This window comes from Phycomyces blakesleeanus, assembly GCF_001638985.1.
Source record: "Phycomyces blakesleeanus NRRL 1555(-) unplaced genomic scaffold PHYBLscaffold_3, whole genome shotgun sequence".
NCBI classification, from domain to species: domain Eukaryota; kingdom Fungi; phylum Mucoromycota; class Mucoromycetes; order Mucorales; family Phycomycetaceae; genus Phycomyces; species Phycomyces blakesleeanus.
Genome location: NW_017265136.1, coordinates 2,360,317 through 2,386,797, shown reverse-complemented (window position 1 = coordinate 2,386,797; position 26,481 = coordinate 2,360,317). Strand labels below are relative to the sequence as shown.

Below are 26,481 nucleotides of genomic sequence, written 5' to 3'. Positions count from 1 at the left end.
AACTACAAGCGTCATTGCCTCAGGCAAGAGCTTGCGGTGCATAGCATATGCTCTGCAGTCTTCTTCAATGGGGTGGTTATGCTCTACCTCACAGGAGTGCACAGTGAGCTTTCCGCCCTTCTTGGTGTTGGTATACATGAAGCAAGGGCAGCCATGCTTCTGCGCGTCTTTTTCGCGCTTTCTCTCCCATCCAGAAAGAGTTTCATCCATAACTGATGTTTTGGAAGCAACCTTCTCAGCTTTTCTGGTATCTCTATATTCGCCAGAGTGCTTGCAAATCAATTTGATGCGAGAGCTTGATACATATTCAGTAGTGAGAGCAATGTTATGCTTGACACCATATGCCTTGGCAGCTTCTCGAACAGCTACAACTGAAGAGAATTCTCTTCCAACAAGAAAAATTGAGTTGAACTCAGTCAAGGCAGCATCGTACTTCTTCGACGTCTCGCTAACAATGACAAAGTCGTTGGTGTTGTTGATGTTGTTAATGTTGCTCATGTTAAATGTCAAAAAAAATTATGCACTGATATTGTAGTAAAAAAGGGCAGTGATTTAATTGGCAATCTGGAGGGTAATTGATCTGATCCCCCAAAAAAAATGCGTGTAACATGCAAAACTAATTATATGTGATGTCACGTCTAATTCTTCAATTTGCTCGCTTTTGCATGTCTTATCAGTGTCCAATTTGTTGGTAACACTCCTAAAAGTCAATTATAGGTGACGTCACGTTTAATTCTTCAATTTGGTTGCTTTTGCATGTCTTATCAGTGCTCAATTTGTCTGTAACACTCCCAAAGGCCAATTACAATTGACGTCACGTTTAATTCTCCCTTTTGGTCTTTTTTTGCATGTCTGACCCTAATTTTTCTTGCATGTCCATATCATTGCCCTACCAGAACTCATTTAGAGTATCATAATTCTTTACTCTTTATGCTTTTATTGAATTTAACAAGCAAATTAAACATGTACAACCCAAGCAAGTATACTATCAAAAGAAGACAGAGAACAGCTGTATCTCAGTTCTTACTGGATCACTTTTCTGAAGACGCTCCAATAAGTGGTTTGAATTATATTCCCACTAAAAAACCATCTGTTTCTGAGGTGGAATTTAATAGTCTTCGCCTACAATATACATATGCGCGTAAGAAGAGAGCAAGAACCATGGCTGTAGCCCCCATAGAAATGCCTTCCAAGAACATTGCTGCTTCTCAGACTGACTTGGATGTCGAAATTGATTTCAATACATATGAAGCCAGTCAGACCCAGAAAAGAAGTCTATACAACAAGTGGGTAGATTTGCTTCTTCAGTTAGCTGATTCCTTCCTGCGTTATCTTGGAAGATGCAAGGATGGCTGTCTGGATAAGAAGGTTATTGCTCCTTTGTCTCATTTCCTCTATTCTTGCACAAAGTTCTCTAAGAAAAACATCTACATGTTTTTTTTGCATTGTAAGCAATTGTTATTAATTTTTCAAAAAAAACTGCCCTTAGATTAATATATTAACATCTTATATGTGTACACAGTCTCAGGAATATTTGAAGTTGTTTTTTGCAGATGCAAGTCCATTTCCAAGCAGTTGGTTAAGATGGGTATGCTCCCTGCTTCCCTCAACAATGTTCAATATGCAATTCATTTCGGACTTCTTGAGTTTATAAGAGACATGCAAGATGTTCTTGCTATCTCTGGTCAGGGCTTGGCTGATCTGTACAATAAGATCAATCTGGGTGCTGAGATAAGAAAAAAATTATACATCAGTATGTGTTACTAATTGATTTTAAATATTCTGTTAAAATAAAATAAATAGAGACAGATCTCAAGGGTGTATTGCCAAAATATTCTACATGTCTTCATCATGCTTACAATAATTGTTGAGGCCAAGGTAGAGAAGCTTTCACCTGGATTTCAGGAGACCCAACTGTTGCCCTGCTTGTCCAGATATAAGTGAATTGTATGATATAGTTTACTTGCACCAAAATATTGAAGTTGTACTTTTGTATTAGGTTGATAGTAATGTGACTATCAAAGATATCCAATTTTTTGCCATGGACAGCAACTTTAGCTTGAAGTGTGAGAGGATGGAGAATGCTGACAGTGTTGGTGAAGAAGAGTTGGAGCAAGTAGAGGCTCAACTGAATCAGGTGTGGATTGGTGATGACGTGGTGAAAAGGTTTGAGAAAGAGAGAGCTGAAGAAGGCATAAGTAATAAAAAGTGACAGGATATAAAATGCATACTTATTTTATTTATTTTTTAATTCTAGGTTGGTCATTTTGATAGCAGCTTCCATGCTGGCTCTAGTGATATGACAAAGTCCAGGAAGTATCCTATTAAAGATCTTTTTGCAGCAAGCTGTGCATGCCATGAGTCAGTCATTAAGTTGGTAGACATGGAAACTGGTGAAGAGTTTAAGTACCCTCTCTCCATATTTAATCAACTACTTGGTTATTGAGGTAGTGATGGCCAGTCTGCTGATAACTCTCCCAACATCAATGTGATATATGATGTTGTCTGTAAGCTGGCAAAGTCACTGAAGGTAAATACAGAGTTATTTTTAATGTACATGTTAAATATATAAGCATATAGTAACAATACTTAACATAGGCTAACTTTCCCGGACTGATGGAGAAATCAAAACTAGCAGTTCTGATTTTCCATGTGTATGCTCATGTTCAACACTGTCAGGTTAAGCTCAACCCTAAATATAGAGATGGGTTTGACTTGACAAATGGTGAATGTTTGGAACGCCTCTGATCATATCTTAACTGCTTTGTGGCAATGACCAGAGAGATGGGACAAGCAAATCAGAGGTTAGTCTTGTACAGAGCCATCAAGTTCTGCAATGAGGCAAAGAAGGTTGAGATGGGCTTGATGTTGGAGAGTAAGTATGTCAAAGCAAAGCACATCATAGAAGAGTCCAGAAAGGCATTGGAGAGATTTGACTATGTTGTTGTTGAGCGAGAATGGAAGCAGTATGTTGACAAGGTAGAGAAGCCAGAGAACTATATTGACATTGCTGATTTGCTGGAGTCTGGCCACAAGGTTCAGGGCAATATTGCTTTGTTTCTTGTAAAATTCACACTTTTACACCAACTAAGAGAGTAAATGTATTTAATACTTTTGTTTTTATGTTTTAAAACATTAAAAAATCGATTTTATTGTAGGCTCACTAATGATGGCAACGGAAATCATGTGAAAGATGAGATCAATAGGCTGAAGCAAGAAATGACAAAGTTAAAGACAAAGATCCAGTAGGAAGTTGAGGGCTTCCTAGAATCTGATAAAAACAATATAAACCTCATAAAATATATAAAAGAAAATGCCTGGCTAGAGTACAATGAGTTTCTGACTTACAAAAAAAATTACAAAGATGCAATCAGAGCCAATGTTTGAGAGTATCACCATATCTCAACATTGCTCTTTAAATCTGGCCATGTTGGTAAGAAGGGGAAAAGTGGCTGTATTTATTTCATGAATTAATCTTTTTAAATATATATATATATAGGCACAAACAAAGCCAAACAGCACAGAATATGCTGGAATAAACAGATCAAATAAATTAATAACCTCTTAAAAGCATACAATCTTGAATTCTAAGGTAACAGTAATTTCTAAACTTTTCACAATAGAAATATTAAATTGCTACTAGGGGAGTGGTGCTCCCCCCCCCTCCCCCCTCCCTTCAGGGGAGGCCCATGGACTCCCCTTCCTCCTGGGGGGCCAGAATCCTACAGGCAGTTAATATAAAACTCTTACCTACTGCTCTATTCTAATGGGCACACAATTACATAGTTTTTTCCTCTATTTGTCTTTTTAAATATAGACAAATGGTGCTCAGTCAATTGATTTTATTAATTTTTTTTAGGCTTTTCAGAGTTGTAAATGACAGTTACTGTAATGTGTGAGAAGTCACACAATAAGATAATAAGATGGAATCAAATATGAAGATAAAGATAATCTTTATTTGTGATAATGTTTGTGATATTTATACTAATGTAAGAGATGCTGCAGTCTTCAATATTATATGCTAAGTGTGTTTACTGCGGTTTCTTGCTGAGCAATAGTTGTCTTCTTTTTCTTGGCATTGCTCACCCAACTACTGCGGTTGGAGTAGTTGCTCCTTATTGGAGAGGATTGGAACTGAGTGTTAATTCCAATCCGCTCCTGACATTACTAAGTCACGTGATTTAGAGAAGGCAAGGATTTTAAGATAGTGAAAAGTGGTAGTTGCTAAGTCATATGATTTAGAAAAGGTAAAGATTTTAAGATGGTTGTAAGGTCCAAATTGGGAATAACTAAATCACGTGATTTTTAGTTGTTAGGAGCAGATGCTCTAACAGTCACAACACCTACATAGTTAAATCTATCTATTATAACTATCTTAACATATCATATTCTCACACCACTTATATAATCCCCAAATATCAATCATTGGGATTATCCTCAATAGTAACATTATTCAACACTTATATAGCAATTAGCAATTAACAAATAGTATAAATATCATTCAAAATATCAATCAATAAAGACTATCTTTTTCTTACTATTGAATTTTCTTCTCTTACTATTTGTACCTCTGCTGTGCCACGTCTGGCACACAACATAGTTACTAAGGATTTTAAAGATATAGATACTTATTTTTATGACCATATTTCAAATGAGTCTTTAACGTTTAGTTTTATAATTAATCAGAAAAGTACTTTCTGGAATATAAATATCTCTCCTGGAGTCTACCTCTTTGTTGCCAAAAAAAGAGCAGAAGAAGAAGTTACACTTCTGAAGGTAATAATTAATATAAAGATACTAAGGATTTTAAAAATAAATCAACTAATATATAAAATTTCAAGTGTGATGCCTTCTGGCTCCAACATTGTGCAGTAAAGGAGAGATACTTGTGAGAGCAAGGGTTCAAGGCTCTCAATGATGTAGTAGGTATTCTGGACCCAGAGGTTCTTTGCAGGATGCAGTTCCTTTTGACTAGAAAGCTTCAGCTTTCTATGTCTTGGGAGTGAGCAGTCTTTACTCAGACTAGTTTTCTTCTGGAATCCTCATCCTCTCCCTCCTCTGTTCCTTCAGCCTCCTCCTCCTCCATTCCTTTTGCCTCCTCCTCCTGCATTCCTTATGTCCTCTCATTCATCTCTTCTTCTTCACTTATTGTTGAAGACATTAACTTCCCCAATGATGGAGAAGTCAGCATTACTTTTGTTGTGGAAGGTGATGATGACGATGACAATGACAATGATGACAATGATGACAACAATGATGATGCTAATGAAAACGAATAACACAATAACATATTTGAGTCTGAGGCAATATATGGTAAGTTACTCTATTATTGTAAAAAGTCTATTCAGTTTATTTGTTAGCATTTAAAGTTGATAACTAAGGTAAGTTTCTTTTCTCTAGAATAACACAAACTCTCACCCATTTTTTTCAAATCTGTAAAATGCTTTAATAGCTTTTACAAGTAAAAATATCATAAAATTATAGAGAAGCTGACAGCTTAATTTTTATTGCTTGAAATATACTTCTTGTTTTCTACATTTAATCAAGAAGTAAAAAAAATTGCCCATTTTAAATATATGTTTTATGTTTCAAGATTTTACTTTACTTCTTTCTGTAATATATATATATCACTTATATCATTAGAGTCTATTAGTAATTAATTCAATAATACACATAACTACATACTTATTTTGAGATAATAAAATATCAAGTTTTTATCTAATTTCATTAGTATTTTACATGCTTTATTTTTTATTTTATTATTTTCAAAAGCAAGTAAATAGCATTTCTCATTCAGGAAGTTACAATATTAAAAATTATTTTGTTTTATTGGTATCTAGCTGTTTAACTCTGTTTACATAAATAAAATTTGTTTTGTTTGCTACTTTATTTTATTTTATTTTAAAAACATATAATTTTATTTCACATAACATTAAAATATTTATAAAGAATAAATAGTATAAAGCAATTCATTAAATATTCAAAACATTTCATTTTTCTTTTTAGCAAAACAGAAAGATTAATAATTTTTTTTCAAAAAAAAATACAAAAAAATGCTTCAGGAAAAAGTCGAACCTTGGCTGTCTCTATCATAGTCAAAAGCAATAATGAATAATCTATAGCAAAAAGTTTTAATAGATTAATTATAATATAATTTTATAGTATTGTTTACCAAGCCACTTTTTCCACTCATTTTTACTATGAAACCACTCATTTTCACTGTAAAGATGTTGGCATGGTCACATCCAAAGTCAGATTTTCTCAATGTTAAGTCACAGTCTCTGTCCTTTTTATATATTCTTTTCTCTTATTTACTTCTTTTTATTTTTTTGTCTGGTATGTTATTTTTTTATTTTTATTGTATGTTCTGATTGACATAATCAAAACCCTCTTCTTTCATTTTATTCTATTTACTTTTTCCCAGTACGTTTTTTGTTATAACTTCAATTGTTCCAAGTGAAATTGATAACCTTTCTTCTTTTTATTTTACTCATTCAATATTTGTACCCCATCTTTTCCCGATCTTCTTTTTCTTTTCTTTCCCTTCTGAACTCTGTTCTTTAAGTTATATTTCGTAATTACTCTATTCAAACCGATTTGTACTTTTAGCAATTTAATTTATGATTGATTCTATATTATCTATTTACATAAAGGATGGTAGTTTTCTTAATTTGAAAAAGTAACATGATAGTCTTACTGCATTTCAGGATCACTGTTTGTCAAATAAAATAATTATACTTTTAATAATTCATATTTTCTCTTATTAATAAAATGTACTTTATTTTCTTTCAAAAAATAACGGGCTAAATATAATAATTATTATTATTGTCATAAAACAATATTGTATATAACTAGTGTTTGTTATTACTAGCTTGTTTTTTTTGAAGTAAGCATATTTAAAAGTATAAAACAAGGACTTTGTTTGCAGCTATCAGCTTTTGTAATATCTGGAAAGAATAGATTAAGAAAGATCGGGGAGGGTGCTAGTTGCTTTCATAAAACTAGGCCAAAAATTACAACATGAAGACTAAAGGCAAAAGTAGACAAGAAGAATTAGTTAAATCAAAGATAAATATATAAATATTGATTATTATTTAAATTGTTATATAAAGCTAGCAATGATATTAACTTTGCAAGTAATAGACTACATTAATAAAATGTTACGATTAAATAAATATATAATTAATAAGACAAGTCAGTTAATTAATAAGTGATGTACATAAAGATCAACTTATGAAATGACAATATTTCGCCCTTTCTTTTTATATAAAGGCGCGTTTTTTTACTTATCTAGTAATAATACTTGATGCTAAAAGAATTTCAATAAAACTCAAGACATGCCATATTAGTTTTATAAAACACGTACTTGCTAATATCTGCTCTTGATGAAGTACAATTGATAAATAAATATTTAATATAACTTTTACAGAGTTGATTCATTCACAATATTGATAAGCATAACTGGAATTTATTTAAGAAAGAAGATTTTTTATTTACAAAATTAAAATGTTAAAAAACAATAACTTTATTACCCAAGACATCAGTATAAACATGTATTCTACTTTCTTACATTTTGTTTTGTTTTTGCTTGAAAAAAAAAAGTCTAAAGTATACTCTTACAAAAATAAATAAATTATATGACATTGTTTTTATAATTCTAAGCAGTAGCATTAGATGAACCAAAAAAAAAACTTTACACAATTGGGAAAGAAAACTAATTGAGCAAAACATTAAAAACATTTTTACTTATTTTTTATTTTTTTGAGGATAGCCTTAAGATTATTTTAAAAAGATATACTATCTTTTGTAAAGCAAAGCAGAAGATCGTATAAGCATTGTTTATCAAAATCATTACTTCCAAAGACTTAAATTTTAATATATATTTATTCTTGCTCCAAGTTTATTTGTTGATCTTAATATTCAAATAAAATCATCAGATAGTTGTTTTTCTTTGCTTATTTATCTTGACTAGTGCTCTCATCTGTCTTTAACTGTTTTTGCATGATTACAAGAAGTTTATGACAAGATGTATAAGTTCATTCAATCAAGTGTCCGATACATGCTACAAGATGATGATGATGGCAAAGGGTAACATTTTATTTATTATTTAAAATACTTATAACGTGTATATTATTAAAGTGGATTAGGAAAGAAAAAATTTAAGTCATTTTTTTTGAAAATTAAAATACATAAAAAAACAAGTCACGACAAATAGTAAAAGCAAGAATCTATTGTATAACACTGGAAAGCCTTTGGATAAAATGTACACATAAGTTTAGCATACAAGTCATTAATTATAGAAGTTAGAGATGAAAACATGTTTTAATTAAGTTTTTCAAGCCTTTTACTCAAAAGAGCAAGAGAAAGAAATGAGCTCTTTGTCCAGAGCATCAACTAACATTTCTTTCTCAATATCTTTCATAAGACTGAGTGGCACAAAAGGCAACTTTTCTGGCCATCCAACAGCTCTGATGGTATCTTTTTTGTTTTCGATTGCTTTCCAAGGAAAAGATTTTCTCGATTCTCCAGTTTCTTCTAAGAAATTGACAATATGAAGTAAATGTTAATTTTGATATTTTATAAACTTATCATTAAATAAGCTTATCAAACATTTGTTGATCTTATTCCTAAAGTCGTTGGCAGCAATGGTTGCGAGTTGTATTTCTTGCACTATGACAGAAAAATAGATTAAGATGAAATAAATAATACATCTATTATATAATACTTACTTTAGCGTCTTTTGACGTTTCCCAATGCTTCCAAGAAACTCTTCAGAGCACCATCTTCCTCAATGCACTTAAAAAAGATAGAAGATGTATCTCCTGACAAGAGGTGGTCAATCTTTCGACTGAAGCTGGTGTCTGACTTCCAAAACAGAAACAGACTATCATAGTTCATCAATAGCTTCATTGTGTCCATGATGGTCAATATAGATTTTGCAGCACAATTGACATCAGGGACAGAAGATTCCTGGTGAAGAGTAGTGGAATTTTCTTTTGTCATCTCGTAATATCTGCCTTTTTCTAAAGGACCCATTGAGTTGTACGAATCAATGATTTCCTTGCGTCTGTAGTTTTCCCCTAAAAATATATTTTGAATCATTACAAAACTACTGTTTTACTTGTAATCAATGCAGTTAATTGTATTACTGTCAAGTTTTCTCTTGTTCTTCATCTCCTTAGTGTAAAGATTAAAAGGATTTTTTTAATCTTTTTGAGCCTCAATACAGTATTGCTGAAATTATAGGCAGCTTCAGCCATGTTTTCAACAACCTTTTGTTGCAAATTAAATTCTTTAGCAAATCTAATTTCGAATTCTTTTCTATGCTGCAATTCTAATCGCAATTTTTCTACTGCATTGGTTGGCAAGTTTGCAGTATCATTCAAGAAGCTATTAACATTTATTTTTAGGTATTTAATATATAATAATAAAAATATGAAATAAAATAAACAATTATTTCAGCTGTTTTGGAATAATGACCAGATGATGTGTCAATTCATCTGATGGGAACCTGATTTTGCTACCAATCATATATTGTAATTTATTAGTAACTAATGGTAAAATTATTAGTCTTACACTAGATAACTATATAACTAGATAACACTATGCAGTTAGCAAATGTGACAAATAATTTTGCGGGGGAAATTTGCATTTTGATAAATGAAAATTGTTATCCAGATTTGTGAGGTGTAGTTACAAGTGTCAGAAAAGAAATACCAGATCGAGACTTGATATATAAAAGCTAGAAAGTCTATATTTCCTGGTATGTCATAAATATTTAACCAAAATAGTGACAGTCAATACTTTTTCTTGTTTTTGAATTGTTTGTTTGAAACAAAGATTCTGTATCCCCTGAAAGCGCGTTCTTTTATTTATATATATTGCTATTAAACATGTCTACTGTCAATATTACACCAATGAATGAAAACATTTACACTCTTGCAACAATTTCAGAAGCATTGGAGTGCTCATCTATTCCCGGAGTAATGACACTTAGACTCAACAATACTATTAGAGTTAGAACATCTGAGTGGAAAGAATGCCTTGTAGAACTTGGTGAATCCTGTGCGGTCAAATAGACTATTTGTAACTCCAACAAACGACGTACTGATATCACTGCTGAAGAAGCCAAAAACAGTGGAATTAAGATGTGCTTCTCACAGAAGTACTCGTGTCATTGTTCAGGAACTTATGAATCTAAGACAGAGATGCGAGTAGTTCAAAAGAGAGCTAAGAAAAATAAGTGTCCTGCTCTTCTTTGCGTCAGAGAATTCTTTAAGACACCTGAGTGGTATGAGATAACCTTGACCAAAGATCATGCTGATCATACTCCTGGTGATATCTGTGACGATATTCATACTCTTTCTCTTGCCAAAAAGTAGCTGCATGAACTATCCCAACAATTAGAGCAATCATCTAAATCTGCCAGCCAGATACGTATCGACATGTTGAGAACTATTGATAGATATGGAAGAAGTTCTGATTGTAAGGTCAACTATTATAACATTTGGAACTTGATGAACAAGGTAAACATATGAATTTATATTAAATAAAATTTTATTTAACTAATTGTTTATAGATAAATAAGACTTTGTATCATTTTGACAAGAATCAAATGATTTCCTTCATGATTTGGATAAATGAGAAACTTGCTGCAATGAACTTCTCAATTTTCAAGACCAATACTAGCTACTCACCAAGTCTAAACTTATTTACTTGTGGTTTTATGTCACCAATACAGCAAAATAAGATGAAAAATGCTGTTTCTTTTTGTTTGGATGCCACTTATGGTATCTCTGGAAAAATTGATGAGATTCTTTATACTCTTCTTATCCATAATGAAGAAATTGGTAGAGGCTGGCCTGTAGCATATATGATTACCAATGATAGAGATGTGGGCCCCATTGTGCAGTGGCTGCAATTCTTAACGTCTTCTCTCTTGCTTGTTAATCCAAAACAAATAACAATTGATTGCTGCTTGGCCAAAGTCCATGCAATTCAAACCACTTTTTTTACCACACAAATCCAATTCTGCATATTTCACATAACTCAAGCATGGAACAGAAAGCTCTCTGACTCCGTTAAGATTTCTGGCTCTTTGCTATCTGAGGCTCGTCTTCTTCATGATAAAATGATGAAATCTCTTCAAGAGATTGTATATAAAGAAGATTTAGATCAGTTTCATCACAAACTTGTATAGTTCAAAGAAGATTTTAACAACTAATGTATCTTTTTGGACTACTTCGAGAAAAACTGGTGTACTGAAAACAAATTTAAGCTTTGGAGTAGAGCATATTTTGAATGCCAATTTTCACATATGTTCACCAATAATTATATTGAGTCTTGGCATAACCAATTGAAAACTGTCTTCATGAAGAGATTCCGGAACAAACGTCTAGATAAACTTATATTCATTTTTGTTCACAATGTTGAATACTATCTTTCTCAAAAGTATGATAGAGTGATGTCTAACAATGAGGCAATGAGTGCATTTACAAGAGAATAAAGAATACACGAGATAGAAGTAGAAGAAGTTGATGATAATGAAAGAGAAGCAAGAATTGCTGCTCCTGATTCAGTGGATAGTAGACAATAGCAGGTTCAGTCATTTGTTGACCAAAATACTGCTTATATAGTTGAGATTTCAGATACAAACACAATTATCTCATGTCCTTGCTTTGATTTTAAAAGAAGATACAGATCTTGCGAACATATGCATCTATTGAAGATATACACATCGAACTCTATTTTCTTCTCTACCACTTCTGCCATTACTACCAATCAAATACACATACCACAAACTCCACAAAACACTGAAAATTCCAGCAATCAATCTAGACTCTTTTTTGACTAGTGTACAAAAACAAATCAAACAATACATCAATCTCATCACGATCTTACAAAACTATCCCAGTATATAACAGATGATGAAGCCAAGCACGTCTATGATATGCAACAGCTTTATCTTCAGTCAATTTAAGCTTTAAAAAATAAATACGAAGTGAACTTTTGCAGATCAAACACATAACAATAAAAATATATTTATCTTTCTTTTTTTCCAAAAAATTGTGCTATTAATTGAAATGATTATCAAAGTGACTTAGTAAATTATGAACTTTTTTTATTTTCTGGTAGGTGAATTTTTTTATTTTATTTTCTGATAGATAAGCTTCTTTTTCAGCTAATACTTTACCATCTACTAGGAAATATAGATGTTTGGGGGAGAAGGTGTCCGGAGGGTGAAAGACTTTGTCAATATCTTTTTGAACAAGGTTTTCTTGAGCCTTGAAGAGGATAACTCTTGAACCAAAGGTGCTGGAGACTTCAAACTAGGCCTATCTGAAAGCTGGGAAAGAGATGCACAAGAAAATGTATGGATGGACTATGGGGTACTTCTTGGTGGCATGATGCAAGGAATTGTTTGTTTTGAAGTACTTAGGTCTATTTATTTAACACATGCTTAGCAGAAAGAGAGGTGGCTTCTTGGTTTAGTGGTATAATTCTCGCTTAGGGTGCGAGAGGTCCCGGGTTCGATTCCCGGAGAAGCCCACATTTACTGGAATTAATCAGTTGCACTGTAGAAAAATATCTACGAGTATTTTTTGATACTCATAACTTTAGGGATCTTGGACACGTCATATAAATTTTTTTTGAAACATTTGTCAGAGTTGACATCGGTGAACAAAAGCGGTAGTTATAAGCAACCAGTAAGAGTTGACTTTTTAGGATAAAAGATCTTGACTTTGCCAATTGGTCTTTCATATATGTTTTAGATGTTTAAGATGGTAAATATACTTGTAGAAGATATTACTGGACAACAGGCATCTAAGACATATTATTGTAGCTATTCTTTTAATCAGAAATCAATTATCATTTTGTATAAATAGTCAAGAAATATATTTAATAAAAAGCATCTTTATTCTTATCTAAAAACTATTCATAAACTTGACGATCCCCAGTGGTATTGATTCTGCAACTTAGTTACAAGTGCCAGAAAAGAAATACCAGATTGAGACTTGACATTTATATGATTTTATTTTTCATTTCCAAAGTTTTTATACATGGACCAAAGTTCTGTTTATGTCATTGTCGGAAGTGTATTTTTCCTAAACTTACCAAATCATTTTTAATGCAAAGACATGGCATTAAAAATCAATCTAAAAAACATCATTGCTGTTTTATCATTTACAAATCTCGAAGATGCCTTTCAACTCTCATATAAACAACATTGCAAAAGTATTGGAATTATCCGAGCAAGCATTTTGTGATGAGATTCTTGGGGAAACCCTTGATTGAGCTAATGATCAAACAGAAGCTCTGAAGCTGCTTCGCATACAAGAGGCCAAACGTGTTGTGATTTCTCTATGTTGACAAGGTCATCTGGACATCAGCACTGTTCCAACTGAAGAGTGCAAGTGCTTGTTCAGATTTACTTATACAGAGGTAAAAATTAGAATTATAAAATCTAAAAAGAAAAATAACAATAAGTATATATTTAAAAAAATTAAACAGATACAATCAATGTGTGTTCTTTTCGAAATGGGAGACAAAGTTTATATTGAGAGAGGTTCTTCCACTGTGTTGTCTGTTCCTACCACAGAAGTACTGGTCATTCTACTTTGCAAAATGTCTTTTCCCTGTCAATTGTTAGATTTGTCTTTGCTTTTTGGCAGGAACTCAACTGATATAAGTCGTATATCAAACCATGTTGTGCGTCTACTGCATCTCAAGTTTGGTATAGCCATAATATTTGACTATCGTCAATTTCGCCCAGAAAATTTGGTGAAATTTAGCAATGCAATCAGAGCTCTAGGTAAGAGCAATTTTTAATATATTACATGCTATTAATATTAACAGTATTATATGTGTATTGATTAAAAAAGGCGTACCAGTTGAGCATTGTGTTAGGTTCCTCAATGGTACCTTTAAGGAGACTGCTAAGCTAACCAAGGAACAAAAGACTGTATACAGTGGTTAGCATGCAAGTTGAATACTATAGTCATTTTTACATTAGTTTGTGTTTTATATCTGTTAACTTGGCATAAACAATTTATTAGAAAGTGCACGGTTTTAATTACCAAGCTGTAGTTACTCCGGATGTAATAACTTCATTTTTTTATGGCCCAGTAGCTGGAAGACGTCATTATATGACTGTATTTTACGAAAGTGGTATTGAAATGCATATGTGTAAAGTATTTGATTTCAGGAGTATTGGTGGACCTTGTTACCACCTTTATGCTGACAGAGGATATACATCCTCAGAATTTGTGATGCGTCCATTTGCAGAGAGTAAGTTATATAATATCATGCATTTTACTTTAATTAAGTCTTTTAATATTTATAATGTTTTAGCAAAAGAAGATTCTCCAGAGTATATCGGCAACTAAGATATGTCAACTGCTCGTGTTGTAGTAGAGAAGGAGTTTGGACATGTAGGAAACTTGTTTGCTTATGTGAATTATGCACAAACACAAAGGATTCTTCAGGGCAATGTAAGCTCTTATTACATTGTGGCAACGCTCTTCAAAAACTTGCATGTTTGCTACAACCATGGAAACCAAACGAGCATGCGGTTTAAAGTCTCTTCTCCAACACCAATGGAGTATATTGCAGGCCTCTTAAATCACTAAACATCTTATTATTACAGGAAGCAAACTTTACTTTAGAGGTCAAGAAATAACATCAATATAAGAATATTTTGTTTAACTTATTTTATATTTTTTTTATTGTAGGGGTGGTTATATTGTAGAAGACACAAATGCAGCAATAAAGGCTACGAGCTTTTCTATTGCCTTCTCAACCCTGAGAGAGCCGTCTCTGATCTCAGTGTTCATACTGGACATTTCTTCAAGTACTTTGTCTAGTTTGCCACCAATCTTTGAGACATTCTCATCATCTCAAATGTTCTTGACAGTCCCTTCAACACTCTGAATAGACGAAAAGAATGTTCTCATCTACCTTTATGCTGATCACATCTGCCACTTGTTCCTTCAGAGACGAGAACAGATGGGCCACAGAAGTCGGAGGTACGACTGGGCTCACTGGAACCTGGGTCTAGGGTCCTTCACCATTGTCCACTCACAACTTTTTTGATGCGTGCGGCCCACCCTTCACTACTGAGTAGATCGCACCAGTTGACCTCTCTTGAATCGTATGTTCCTTCTCAGCATACACCTTGGCTATTTCGGCCTTGTTGGCACTGACCTGATGGATGTGCTCCTCAGATTTATCATCCTTTTCACTCAATTTTTATTTAGCATGACAATATTCAAAAACAATTATGTATTTATTATCAGATCAATGAGCTCCATCATGAGTCTGTCTTTCTCAGAAAGTGCCATCTGCAAATGGAATAACTTAGGCACACAAGACTGTCTTTCTTTGAACTTCTTTATCAAAGCATTATATTTTTTCTTGATTGATATTAGCACAACATCACCAGCACCACGATCAACATCGTTTACGGTCTTAAGAATATCCTCCCAAATAGTCTTCACTTCTCCATAGTTCTTGTGCAATATATCACGGATGACGATCTCTTTGGCAAGAACCTCTTCTCCCTTGTCTGTAATATACTCATTTTTTTTTTGGGGGGGGCTCTGCAGGTTGGATAATTTCTTTGATATTTATTTTTGAGTGTAAAATAAGTAAGTGCAACCTTTTAATATATAATTTTATTCATATTTATTAAATTTTTATTTCTACTTCTTTTGCATTCTATTGATTCACTGTCATACTCTGTGTGCATAATTTAAATAAAAATTATAAGCATCAATTAAATGCTTTTATAGCGGTTGCTTATTTTTTAGTACCTTTTTTTTTTAATCTAGTTTTTATCAGGTACAGACTAGTTGACTATTTTGCCATGCAAAAATAGTTTTAGCTCTTTTATAATTTTTCTTTTCATTTATATATTTTTGTTGAAAAATTAGCTGTAATCTAGATTGGTTAGACTTTATTATTTTTTTATAATTGTATATCCATAAGCCAGTAAAATATCTGTCAGTTTAGCAGTAAGAATAATGAGATTTTATTGGCTAATTGTAGCAAGAAAATAAATATGATTGACTAAAACACTTTATATCATGCTTTTATATCATATAAAAAAACGCGATTTGGAAACACACTATTCCTTTTTAAGAACACAATCTCCATCTAAATAAATCTTATATGATGTGTCCAAGATCCCTTTTCTACCCAAAACTTGTTGTTGTGGGGAGAAAATAAAGCAAAATATAATATAGACGAAAGAATTTGTGAGAACTTGTGTAGGTTGTTTATTTCAAAAGAAAAGTAAAGAATGATAAAATTCGATTTCTTTCTACACGGAACTATCTACTGATATTTATATGTTTTTCTAATTTGTAATTCAGTGTGTGCTTAAGTAATCTTTATCACGATGAGTCATCTTCCAGGAGTATTATTCTTCTGGAAAGATCCAGAAAGACCAATTGATATGATACTTCTCCAGTCAGATCAGTCCAAGAGTTTTGGTAAAGAAGAGCATTTATGCTATTGGTAATATTTTAGTATTCCGACCCAGATACTCGGGTAATGTTTCATAATATTAAATAGTTGTAGTTGTAGTCTCTCAATTAAGTATTTGTATAATAAAAGAAATATGTAGATGAAATATAATGATGCCATATATATAATGTATATGTATTTGTATATCCCATGTCATGGTGATAATAATAAATAATCAATTATGTGTATGATGATCTGTGTATTAGATAATATCATAAAGGGAGATCCGTTTGACTGGAATAGCTGAGGGTATTATTTTATCCTTCAGTCTTACTCTCAGATTCAGCAGTAATCAATACTCATTCACAACACTTGTAACTTGAAAAGGTCCGACATGCACTTACCAAGTTTAGTATGTGCTAAGCCTATTTTAGTATTCTGAGGCTGACATTAAAATATGGTTGTTTCGCTTTTAAGCCAGAAGGCCATTTTAGATGAATATAGTATGTGAAACTGCTTATCAGACTGCAAAACTGGGAAAGGGACAAACATGGTCTACAGATTGCTTATATTTTTAATCTGAACTTAAAGAAGCCTTTGCCACCAAAAAGTAATGACTGTGATTACTTTTTAATGTATTGTTGTTTTTTTATTTTGTAAAAGTCTTTTAATTCTACTTTTTCACAAGGTCTAAATTATTAAAGATTTCTAAAAAGAACACACTTAACAACTATGAAGGCTAGTATTAATAAAATACGAATTAGCAAAGTGGACAAAATAAAGTAACCCAAGAAGAATTGACAGAAAAATATCTGCATCAAGTACAATTTGGTTGTCAAGATTGCTTGCATGCTCATTAGAGATCTCTGTAGATTTCGAGAATCATAGGGAATCTGTCTTCTGTTTTTTCAAAAGTAGGAATCAGGCATAACAATGTTAACACAAAGCAAGTTTATACTCTTTGATTAAAAGAATCAATTAAGAAATATACATGCCTTCATCAATATCATAGTACTTAGAAAATAACTTTTTTTTAGATAAAACAATATAAAAAGTATCACATAAAAATATATATATGTATATTATTTAATGAATGTATAGATTAAGCTGTTACTAAATATCATAAGAATTAGTAATTCTTCTTTGCATACTTCTTTATGTTTAACTTGTATTATTTTGATCAATAAAAACTATAAAAAAATCAATATAAAACATTATGCATTTGTTGAACCAATCATAAAGAGAATATAAATATCTAAAAAGATATAGATCTGCCATATTTAGAATATTTTATTGGCTTAGATGCAAAATAATAAAAAATCCCATAAATTGTATTTGACAAAAAGTAAAACTAATAGGCTGAAACAGGTATTCTATTGGCTATAAAAGTTATGAGTTTGTAACTCGTTACAAGGTTGGTATTTTAAGGACTGACTTTTAAATAACAGAAGTTACAAGTACGTAACTTGGTACAAGGTCAGAGGTATAAATTCTGCTATTTTCTACAGTATAATTAATGATTTGTATTTTTATGTTCCATTGTTGGACATTATTTCACTGTAGAAAAAAATCTACATGTATTTGAAACAGGCTGCCTTATTTTGGAAAGAAATGGCAGATTTTTGAACAATATCTAGCACTTACCAAGTTTAGAATATCTCTATTCTATTTTGGCTCTAGAAAAATATTTTGAAGATGAAAGTCTTGTTGTCAACCCAGGAAACCATCTTGATTTCCGAATAGAGAGAACTACTTGCTTGATTAAAGAAAAATCAACTAGAGGGTTAAACAAGCCCTATGAACTTTGTATCTTGGATCTGAGCTTATATCAGAAACAGTCATATCTACTGATATTTTTTTAATACAAACTTGTGTTTTATTTCATAAAGTCTTTTTCTTTCTATTTCTTCTCACTATTACTATTGTTGACAAGTATTTCAGACTTTACAAAGTACTAACCAATAACCTATAGCTTTTAGACAATAATAATATTACAATACGGGAAAAAAAAGTGGGGTTTTATGGCTGCTTTATGGCGGTTTGACAGGGCGGCTTTGTGGCAGTTTTTTGCCAAATATCCACTTTGCCCCCCTGGAGTTTTAATACATATTACAGATCTCCGCTTTCTGATTCTCCTTTGTTGGCTCTTCTATTGGACAGCGTTTCATTCTTTATTGTATAAAGTATATTATATAATTGATTACTTTTATTGGGTACTCTCTTAAATGTCATTTATTACTTTAATATTTTAGCTTAGAAAGGAATTCTATTGGACACTAGTAATTTTTTTTTAATGTTACTTTTATGAAAACAGTTTTTTATTGGATAATATACATGTAAATGTTTGATCATTTTAATAAATACAAATTTTTATTGGTTATTACAATAGGAGATCATTTTTATTAATCATTTTTATTGGTTGTTATGACAGAAAAAAAATCATATTGTTCATTTTACTGGTTATTATGACAGAAAAATAAATAATATTGTTTATTTTATTGGCTGTTAAAGCATAAAAAAATCTATAGATACATTTTATTGGCTATTTACTATTTAATATTCTAGGTTTTCATAGTAAAATATTCTATTCAATTCCACTACACTAGATTACTTACAAGACTGTAATATTTTATGGCGGTCCCTCCAGAGATGTGCAACTCTTGCAGTTGATGCCCAGTTTCCAAGACATCTAGTGAAGTCTATACCAGAATCCTTCATTATATTTGCGTGCCTGGCACACATTTCTTTCTTAAGTGCTACTGGTATAGACCACCAGCTAGGATTAGGACCAAGAGCGATCACTGAAGGATGGGCAGCCATATCATCACATATAAGCTTTGTACACATATCGAGTGTAGCCTTTTTGTTACTTGTTACTTCAATGCCAAGATCTTCACTTATCATCTTGAAGATATGCTTTAAAGTTATTTCACGGAATATGCTCACCGGTTTGCGGATGGTATTAGCACTAGACTATTAAATGACATAATAATATATATTCAACTCGTTTTATTTTTTGTCTTACAATGGCAAAGACAGAAGGCGAAGTGTGTTGGTTGGAAATGTTTCTATTCTCCAGTTGGCTCTGGAGAGCAGTAATCTCCAAATTCAAATCTTCAATGCTCGTCTTCATTTCGAGCTTCAACTCTTTGATCTGTGCCTTCATTTCAAGTTTGGCCTTTTCTTGGTCTGCCTTCAAAGATAGTATCTCATTGTACATGGCATGTAGCAAAGAGATGGAATTGTTATCTGTGTTATTCATGTTGAGAGTTTGGTTTACCTGAGAAAAAGGATTGTTGTGAAAGAAAGATAAAGGCCAAAAAAATTTTCTATTGTCTATTATTAGTTTTGTATAAATGAGTTTAACCTATTGGTCCAGCCAATATTTTTATTGGACTACTGTAGTTCTAATAACAGCTATTACGCAATGTTTTAGCTTCTGTTTCTGAGTTTATATTTGTATCATCTATGTTATTGCCTACTTGTAGTCATTAAGTCTATACAAATCTCAACGCTATTAAGTATAAAGGCATATTATTTAAAAGGAATTATCAATATTCATACCTTTATTCTTAAGTGTTTATTTCCAACCTAAAAAATGTCTTCAAATTCAATCCTTGATAGTTATCAATGCAATCAATGCAAAGAGTGCCACACCAATTTAAAAAAAAGCCAAGAGTTGTAGAGCTCAATGCTTTAAGAACTATTATAGAAGACATAATGATATCCAGACTTCACAGACCACGCCTGTTCCTGGACAAGTCAGTGTTGTTTTGAATACTGTCTCAAATGACACTATCAAGTAAGACTACAAATCACATACATACTATTAGAAAGTGTAATTAATTATATTGTTATCTTCATAAACAAGCAGAGAATGTGCTGATGCAATCAAAGATCAGATCATGGATACACTCAACAGCAAAGATAATGATGATCCAATTATGAATATATTCAGTAATGATGATAATGATGAGTCTATGGTAAGATATATATATATATCTTATTATATAATGCTAATTATTATTTACCTTGTTAAAGTATGATGCGGAACTTGGCAATGACATGGACATCATTGAAAACAAAACATCTCCTTTGGTTTTTGACTTCAGTCAGCCTGCACCTACCCCTGACAAAGACAATGCAAAGAACCTTGAGTTTCTCAAGATCATTAAGGATTTTGGTATCTCCCGCAATGCTCATGAAATGATAGTCAAGCATTTCAACAGCATTTTGGAAACGTCAACTTGTATTATATACAAAGCATGTACTCCCCATCTTGGCAAAAAGCTTTTGAAGCATTTCTCGGGTGTTGAAGAGACAGTTCATGATATCTGTCAGAGGTGATGTATGCTCTTTACCAGTCCATCCCAGACTGAGTGCTCCAACTGTGGACAAAGCCGGTACAAAACAAGACGCGGAGAAACCGAGGGTGGTGATCTGGTTGCTGCTGCCACGATGATACAGCTTCCATTGGCGAGACAACTGGCTCTTGCATTAGCCAATGAGAATACAAGAGCAGATATGCATTACTGCCATAATCATGACCCAAGCTCGGATAGAAGTAAAACCAATGTGTTTGATAGCCAGGTTTACCAGCAAGCAAAACATCTGTTTTCTGGAAAAGATGACATTGCAATTTTGTTGTCTGTTGATGGATTCACGCCACACAATGTTTCTGGTTCTGTAACGATCCTCTATGCCACCATTCTTAACCTGAATCCCATGGTCCGGTATGAGAGAAGCAGAATGCTCCAGATCGCAATGATCCCAGGTCCAGGTGCACCTGCCAATTTCTGGTCGTTCATGGAACCAACGATGAAAGAGCTTCTGGTGTTGGAGAGCAAAGGGATGGTCGTCAAGACATCAAACGAGACCATTCGTGCCAAGGTACATGTCTTAATGGTCACTGGTGACATTCCTGCCTTAGAAAAGTTGGCATGTCATTCTGGACATATGAGCAAAGACGGTTGCCATATCTGTCATGTTGTCAGCCAATGTCCCAAGCATGGACAATACTTCAGAACTTTGCCCAGCACCAATATCCGTACGCTGGAAAGTTTCCAGAATTTTTCCCAGGCCAGTGCATCCAGCTACAAAGGGTTAAACGGACAATCCCCTCTGGCAACATTGAAGGTATTCTCTAGACCATTGTTTTTTGCCCTTGATGAGATGCATGGACTTTGCCATGGAATAAGCAAGCAGGTCTGGGGTTTGGTTTCTGGTACCTATGGAACAGACCATTGTTTTGCTCTTTCTTCTGGTGTTTGGAAGGAGATCGGTACAGCAATGTACAAAACAAGAAATACCATCCCTACATCCTTCCATGGCAATTGGAGAGATGTATACAAGAACCCCGGGTCGTTCAAGGCCGTCGATTGGGCAGACTTTCTTCTGTTCGTCGTCCCTACGCTGGTGGCAGAGCATATTGGAGATGCAACTGCCCGGAACACGTTACTTGGCTTGGTTCAAGCATGTAACCTACTCATGAGCTGGGAGTTATCAGCAGAGGAACAAACCTCTATCAAAAGGTATATTTTAGTAAAAGCTATGTGTTATTCTATTATTTATTCTAACTATTTTTCTTCAGTAAACTTGAAATATGGAACATGTATCTGGAATCGCTGCTTACAAGTGGAAAAATCAAAATCAATATTTTCACTATAAACCAGCATCTTCTTCAGCACTATCCTCTCATGATTGACGCATATGGCCCACCTCGTGCATATAGCGCCAGATCCGTGGAACGAGCAATTGGTGAATACTCAAGGGCTATCAAGAGTAATTCTGCTATAAATGTTAACGCTGGCAATATCATGCTTGGCTTAGCACAAATACGACAAGCAGAGGCCGGAGCCACTGTCATGATTACAGAAGCAAGAACAGCACGACACTTACAATATGAAGATTCCACTGCTGGTTGGCTGTTGACAGATGAGGGTGAGCGTGTTGGTGCTAGGTCTGATATTGAGTTCTGGGGGCCTTTGAGGAATAGAACGATCCGAGATAGTTTTGAAGGCATTTCTTGTCTTTCGAAACTTCTTGAAGACTTCTATGAATCAAAGGGGGAAGAGTGTAGTATGATTGAAGCAGCTATACAAACTAGCCGCAAGGCATTTGTCAATGGTTGTGTGATTGACTCTGCACTCGACCAAAATTGTGTAAGGGAGGCACATAACATCAGATTACAGATTCAGGTTGATGAAAACCGCAACATAAATTCTGCATACTCCCTGGTTTACAAGGATTTCTTTGGAATAGTTGTTGTCTTCTTTGAACACAAGCTCAACAAGAAGAGATGGCTGCTTGCTCTTGTAGAGATTGCGGCAGTCCGTTTGGTAAATGGTATACCAGTTGTTAACAATGAGCAAATGAAGCCAAAGGTAGTTCACCTGACAGATGTCAAAGAATTGGTTGGTTTGGTGAAGTTGGATATGACTATAAATACAACAACAACAACAACATACATAGTGTGGCCAAAGCTTAACCGCAGCCCAAAATTGTCACTTGGTTCTCTTGCAGACCTATAATTTGTTTTTTTTTGTAATACATTTTTTTTTTCAAATTGTCTTAACATATTTTATTTTCTCAGCAGAAAGTTTAGATATTTTCTTCTCTTTTTCTTCTGACTTTTAATAGTCATCAAATGCAATCTACGTTTACTAAAAATGTAAAATCTGTAGTTAAAGCTTACTTTTGTCTATCAGGAGATTTAATTTTAGGTGGTCAATTTGCTTTTTGTCAACCTTTTCAAAAAACAGAGATTTTCTAGTTTCAAATTGGATTTTTAATGATTTTTTAATTATTATAGGCCGAAAACATAGTCACAAAAGCAAAAAACTGCCATTTTTTCCCATAGTGAAAAGAATTAGAAAGCACATAGTTTAACAAAAGTAGAATAGAAACCGAAACAGACATTTATAATGGCTGAGTAGGTTTAAAAAAGATATAAAAGAGAGTGTTATTTCATTCAATAAATGTTATCTATCTTTCTATCCTCTTTTTATTCTTTAATCTTTGCTTACAATTCCCAGTGGGTTTGACCAATTTTGGCTGTGTTATAGCATTGGAAGAACAACTCAGATCGAAAACTGTTGGACATTATTTTGATGAATCTGTAAAATCTGAAGATAGTTAACCGCAGTACTTCTTTATGCGCAGTAATATCTTCCTTAGCATTAACCGCAGTATAATGACTATTTCTTTAATTAAATATAAATAATAACTACTGCGGATAATGCGCAGTATTAGTTTAGAAAACTATATAAGACAATTCAATTCATATCAATAAAAAGTATCTTTTATCCTCTCTTTGATTTTACGTATACTCCTTGATCCCCAGTGGGTTTGACCTTTTGACTTTGTTATAGTAAAAGGAAGACCAACCCAGATCGGGAACGACAAAACAACAATCGCAAACGACAAAACGAAAGTAAGATAATCAAATGCGTCAACGGGGAATCGAACCCCGACCTTCAGCTTGGAAGGCTGAAATTCTACCATTGAACTATTAACGCACTGCTCTTATTGTCACATGTGTTAAAGACAAGTCAGGCTTTGGCCAGTTTCCGGTGAGGGATACCAGACGGTGGATTCCTTCAGTGGTTTGGTCCGGCGGTGAGCCATGACGGGTGATACCGGACTCGTGGGCGTTGACATCGACGGTGAGTCGACCGAGTGACGTGTCTCGAGGGACAAGAGTGGTCCCCCAGGTTTCTTGGGAAATCTTGCTCCCGATACCCCTATACCCAAACCCCTAATATAATCTCGTTCTTTAAAATTAAACATCGTCACCTCAGAAACACCTGTCACCCACTAAAAACATTATATCTCTTTCCCCTAATTTATACACTTCTTTATCGCCGACATTTATTTTACACTATTTTTTATTACATTTTATTAGATTCCATTATTATACTATTATTATATTTTTTTACTTTACTTTACTATATTGTTATTATATTATTACTTTACTTCTATTTTACCTCACTATATTTTTATTTTATCTTTATTCAATTATTATATTTTTACTATACTTTTATTTTACTCTCTCTATAATTTTCTATTCTACTTTTACTATTAACACCAGTTACATGTAGTAAAAATTTTCACTTGACTTTCTTTTCTTTTCCTCAAAAACTTGTTTTAACCAAACATTTTTATTTATAAAAGGAACAATCTTTTCAATCAATAAAATCATCATTCTATCTTTGATCTTATTTATTTTTGTCCATTATTATCATTATTTTTCATTTATACACAGTGTCCTTGTTCTTTGGAGTGTTGTCTGTTGATTTTAATATATTTTGTTTCTCTGTTTTCCCTTTTCTGTCTTTCTTAGACGTTGTTGTTGTCACAATTTCCATTTTAATCTTCTTTCTATTTTTTCTACCTGTCTGTCACCAATTCTTACATGTCAAATTACCCATTTTTTTCATTATTATTGTATTCTTCTTCTTGTATTTTGTAATTCACATTATATTTATTTGCCAAGTGATACTGTTATAATCCACAACAAACAAACACATCACATGTCACTTACAACATATGTTGTAGTTATGCTATTAGTCACTATCAAAAAACCATATTTTATCAAGTTCAGACATTCTTTTGAAAACACATTTTTAATTTTTTTTCAAAATTTTAATTTTAGCTTTAATTTCTTTTTTTCATTTTCATAAAATTGCCTTTCTTCAAAAACTGATTTTCTGAAAATCAAAATCTTTTTTCTTATATTTTTTCCTACAATTGTTTTCTCTCTCTTCTTTTTATTTTTATTTCTGTATACTAAATATGATGCTTCCTCTCAAATACTACTTTACCAAAATTATTAACAGAATAGTTTTACCTTTTATTTATAATATACTTCTTTCTAATATTTTTTCTTGTAGTTATATATTATAGCTTTATCTATTTCTTCTTTCATAACAAAATATTTATATAGGTACACAGCAAAAGAAGAGTGGATTTGGTTAAATTTTATTTTTTGAATTTTGATAAAATTTAAAAAAATATTTCAAACACCATTGTTTTTCAATAATTTTTTTCTTGAGATATGAATTTGCATTTTTTTCTGATTATATTAAATAAACACAAATACAAACTCAAAGATTTATTAATTTGGCAGTAAATTGCATAATTGTCTTAAAAAATATATGCTTCGATTGACTTGGCAGAAAAAAATAAATAAAAAAATTAAATATTAAATGTAGTATTTAATTATTTTTTTTGAAGAAAATTTTTTTGATACAGATGCACCTAATTTAGATTCAATAATATTTTTATTGCATCGCAAAAAATACAGATTTTTATTAGAATATAATAATGTATGATATATGACTTATTTTCAATAAGAAAGTATATCCAAAAAAATTAAAAAAAAAGAGCGAGAATTGATGTCATATTAAAAAAGCGTGCACTGCAAAAGACAACCGATTTAAGTAGCTTAATTTTTGTTTAAATCCTCTAAAAATCAGTGGTTTATATTCAATTATAGTTTGGTATTTTTTACAAAAATTAGTTCATTTAGTTAACCAAATGATGACATTATAGATACTAAAATCAATAGATTAATTGAGAGTTATAATTCACCCTTTTCTTGAAATGTTATAATTGTCTGTAATTCTGATTATATATTCACCCATAACTGCAAACCATTGCTAAACCCTACTTGTTATGAAATTGGCTTTGAACTCTCTACCTCTTAAAATTTTTTATTTGCTTTAATTACATGATATTATTGGATAGACCTAACTAAAGTCGACCTAGAATCAGTCTGAAATCTGACAGGAACCAGCATTCAAATGAATGATTGTAAAAAAAAACTTAAATAGATCTTGTTGACATTATCAAGAGATGACACATTTGAAATAGAATCTTATGAAAAAAATGGTTTTTATTGATTTTTGAACAGTTGGAATATATATTTAGCTATTTAATATGGACCACTAATACTTCTTTAAAAGTGTGTATCCGAATAGTACGACTTGTATACATGTTATACATTCATTTATT

At 32.5% G+C, this 26,481-nt stretch overlaps 9 protein-coding genes and 2 non-coding genes across 11 annotated transcripts; 6 read left to right on the top strand and 5 right to left on the bottom strand.

The window, feature by feature from the left end:
• Window positions 1-963: 963 nt before the first annotated feature.
• Window positions 964-3,249, top strand: PHYBLDRAFT_163958 (hypothetical protein; the record flags this gene model as incomplete). Its single annotated transcript, XM_018434913.1, has 9 exons — window positions 964-1,447; window positions 1,523-1,753; window positions 1,804-1,820; window positions 2,000-2,158; window positions 2,258-2,393; window positions 2,448-2,530; window positions 2,599-2,725; window positions 2,783-3,095; window positions 3,159-3,249. 9 exons carry the CDS (start codon window positions 964-966, stop codon window positions 3,247-3,249), a joined length of 1,641 nt encoding a protein of 546 aa, XP_018296905.1.
• Window positions 3,250-3,364: 115 nt separating this feature from the next.
• On the top strand, window positions 3,365-5,279 carry PHYBLDRAFT_140915 (hypothetical protein; the record flags this gene model as incomplete). Its single annotated transcript, XM_018430482.1, has 4 exons — window positions 3,365-3,433; window positions 4,687-4,776; window positions 4,842-4,888; window positions 5,027-5,279. The coding sequence occupies 4 exons, from the start codon at window positions 3,365-3,367 to the stop codon at window positions 5,277-5,279; spliced, it is 459 nt and encodes a 152-aa protein (XP_018296904.1).
• Window positions 5,280-8,344: 3,065 nt separating this feature from the next.
• PHYBLDRAFT_163957 (hypothetical protein) lies at window positions 8,345-9,652 on the bottom strand (the record flags this gene model as incomplete). The annotated part of the gene is made up of 5 exons (XM_018434912.1): window positions 8,345-8,535; window positions 8,781-9,080; window positions 9,150-9,177; window positions 9,228-9,390; window positions 9,603-9,652. The coding sequence occupies 5 exons, from the start codon at window positions 9,650-9,652 to the stop codon at window positions 8,345-8,347; spliced, it is 732 nt and encodes a 243-aa protein (XP_018296903.1).
• Window positions 9,653-9,893: 241 nt separating this feature from the next.
• On the top strand, window positions 9,894-11,506 carry PHYBLDRAFT_140913 (hypothetical protein; the record flags this gene model as incomplete). Its single annotated transcript, XM_018430481.1, has 5 exons — window positions 9,894-10,016; window positions 10,080-10,335; window positions 10,408-10,526; window positions 10,610-11,155; window positions 11,249-11,506. The coding sequence occupies 5 exons, from the start codon at window positions 9,894-9,896 to the stop codon at window positions 11,504-11,506; spliced, it is 1,302 nt and encodes a 433-aa protein (XP_018296902.1).
• Window positions 11,507-12,477: 971 nt separating this feature from the next.
• PHYBLDRAFT_t59 lies at window positions 12,478-12,549 on the top strand. Its single transcript has one exon. It is a non-coding gene; the product is annotated as a tRNA-Pro (tRNA).
• A 651-nt stretch (window positions 12,550-13,200) lies between these two features.
• PHYBLDRAFT_140912 (hypothetical protein) lies at window positions 13,201-14,630 on the top strand (the record flags this gene model as incomplete). The annotated part of the gene is made up of 6 exons (XM_018430480.1): window positions 13,201-13,264; window positions 13,376-13,443; window positions 13,513-13,813; window positions 13,884-13,963; window positions 14,058-14,289; window positions 14,413-14,630. 6 exons carry the CDS (start codon window positions 13,201-13,203, stop codon window positions 14,628-14,630), a joined length of 963 nt encoding a protein of 320 aa, XP_018296901.1.
• Window positions 14,631-15,278: 648 nt separating this feature from the next.
• On the bottom strand, window positions 15,279-15,748 carry PHYBLDRAFT_62380 (hypothetical protein; the record flags this gene model as incomplete). Its single annotated transcript, XM_018440963.1, has 2 exons — window positions 15,279-15,565; window positions 15,706-15,748. The coding sequence occupies 2 exons, from the start codon at window positions 15,746-15,748 to the stop codon at window positions 15,279-15,281; spliced, it is 330 nt and encodes a 109-aa protein (XP_018296900.1).
• Window positions 15,749-18,972: 3,224 nt separating this feature from the next.
• PHYBLDRAFT_62381 (hypothetical protein) lies at window positions 18,973-19,729 on the bottom strand (the record flags this gene model as incomplete). The annotated part of the gene is made up of 3 exons (XM_018440964.1): window positions 18,973-18,989; window positions 19,083-19,440; window positions 19,493-19,729. The coding sequence occupies 3 exons, from the start codon at window positions 19,727-19,729 to the stop codon at window positions 18,973-18,975; spliced, it is 612 nt and encodes a 203-aa protein (XP_018296899.1).
• A 336-nt stretch (window positions 19,730-20,065) lies between these two features.
• On the top strand, window positions 20,066-22,997 carry PHYBLDRAFT_163952 (hypothetical protein; the record flags this gene model as incomplete). Its single annotated transcript, XM_018434911.1, has 6 exons — window positions 20,066-20,090; window positions 20,140-20,269; window positions 20,342-20,450; window positions 20,509-20,810; window positions 21,492-21,998; window positions 22,058-22,997. The coding sequence occupies 6 exons, from the start codon at window positions 20,066-20,068 to the stop codon at window positions 22,995-22,997; spliced, it is 2,013 nt and encodes a 670-aa protein (XP_018296898.1).
• A 112-nt stretch (window positions 22,998-23,109) lies between these two features.
• Window positions 23,110-24,896, bottom strand: PHYBLDRAFT_163951 (hypothetical protein; the record flags this gene model as incomplete). Its single annotated transcript, XM_018434910.1, is given in 7 exon segments — window positions 23,110-23,129; window positions 23,162-23,235; window positions 23,493-23,663; window positions 23,828-23,963; window positions 23,983-24,209; window positions 24,453-24,456; window positions 24,881-24,896. 7 exon segments carry the CDS (start codon window positions 24,894-24,896, stop codon window positions 23,110-23,112), a joined length of 648 nt encoding a protein of 215 aa, XP_018296897.1.
• PHYBLDRAFT_t55 lies at window positions 23,914-23,984 on the bottom strand. Its single transcript has one exon. It is a non-coding gene; the product is annotated as a tRNA-Gly (tRNA).
• Window positions 24,897-26,481: the final 1,585 nt, after the last annotated feature.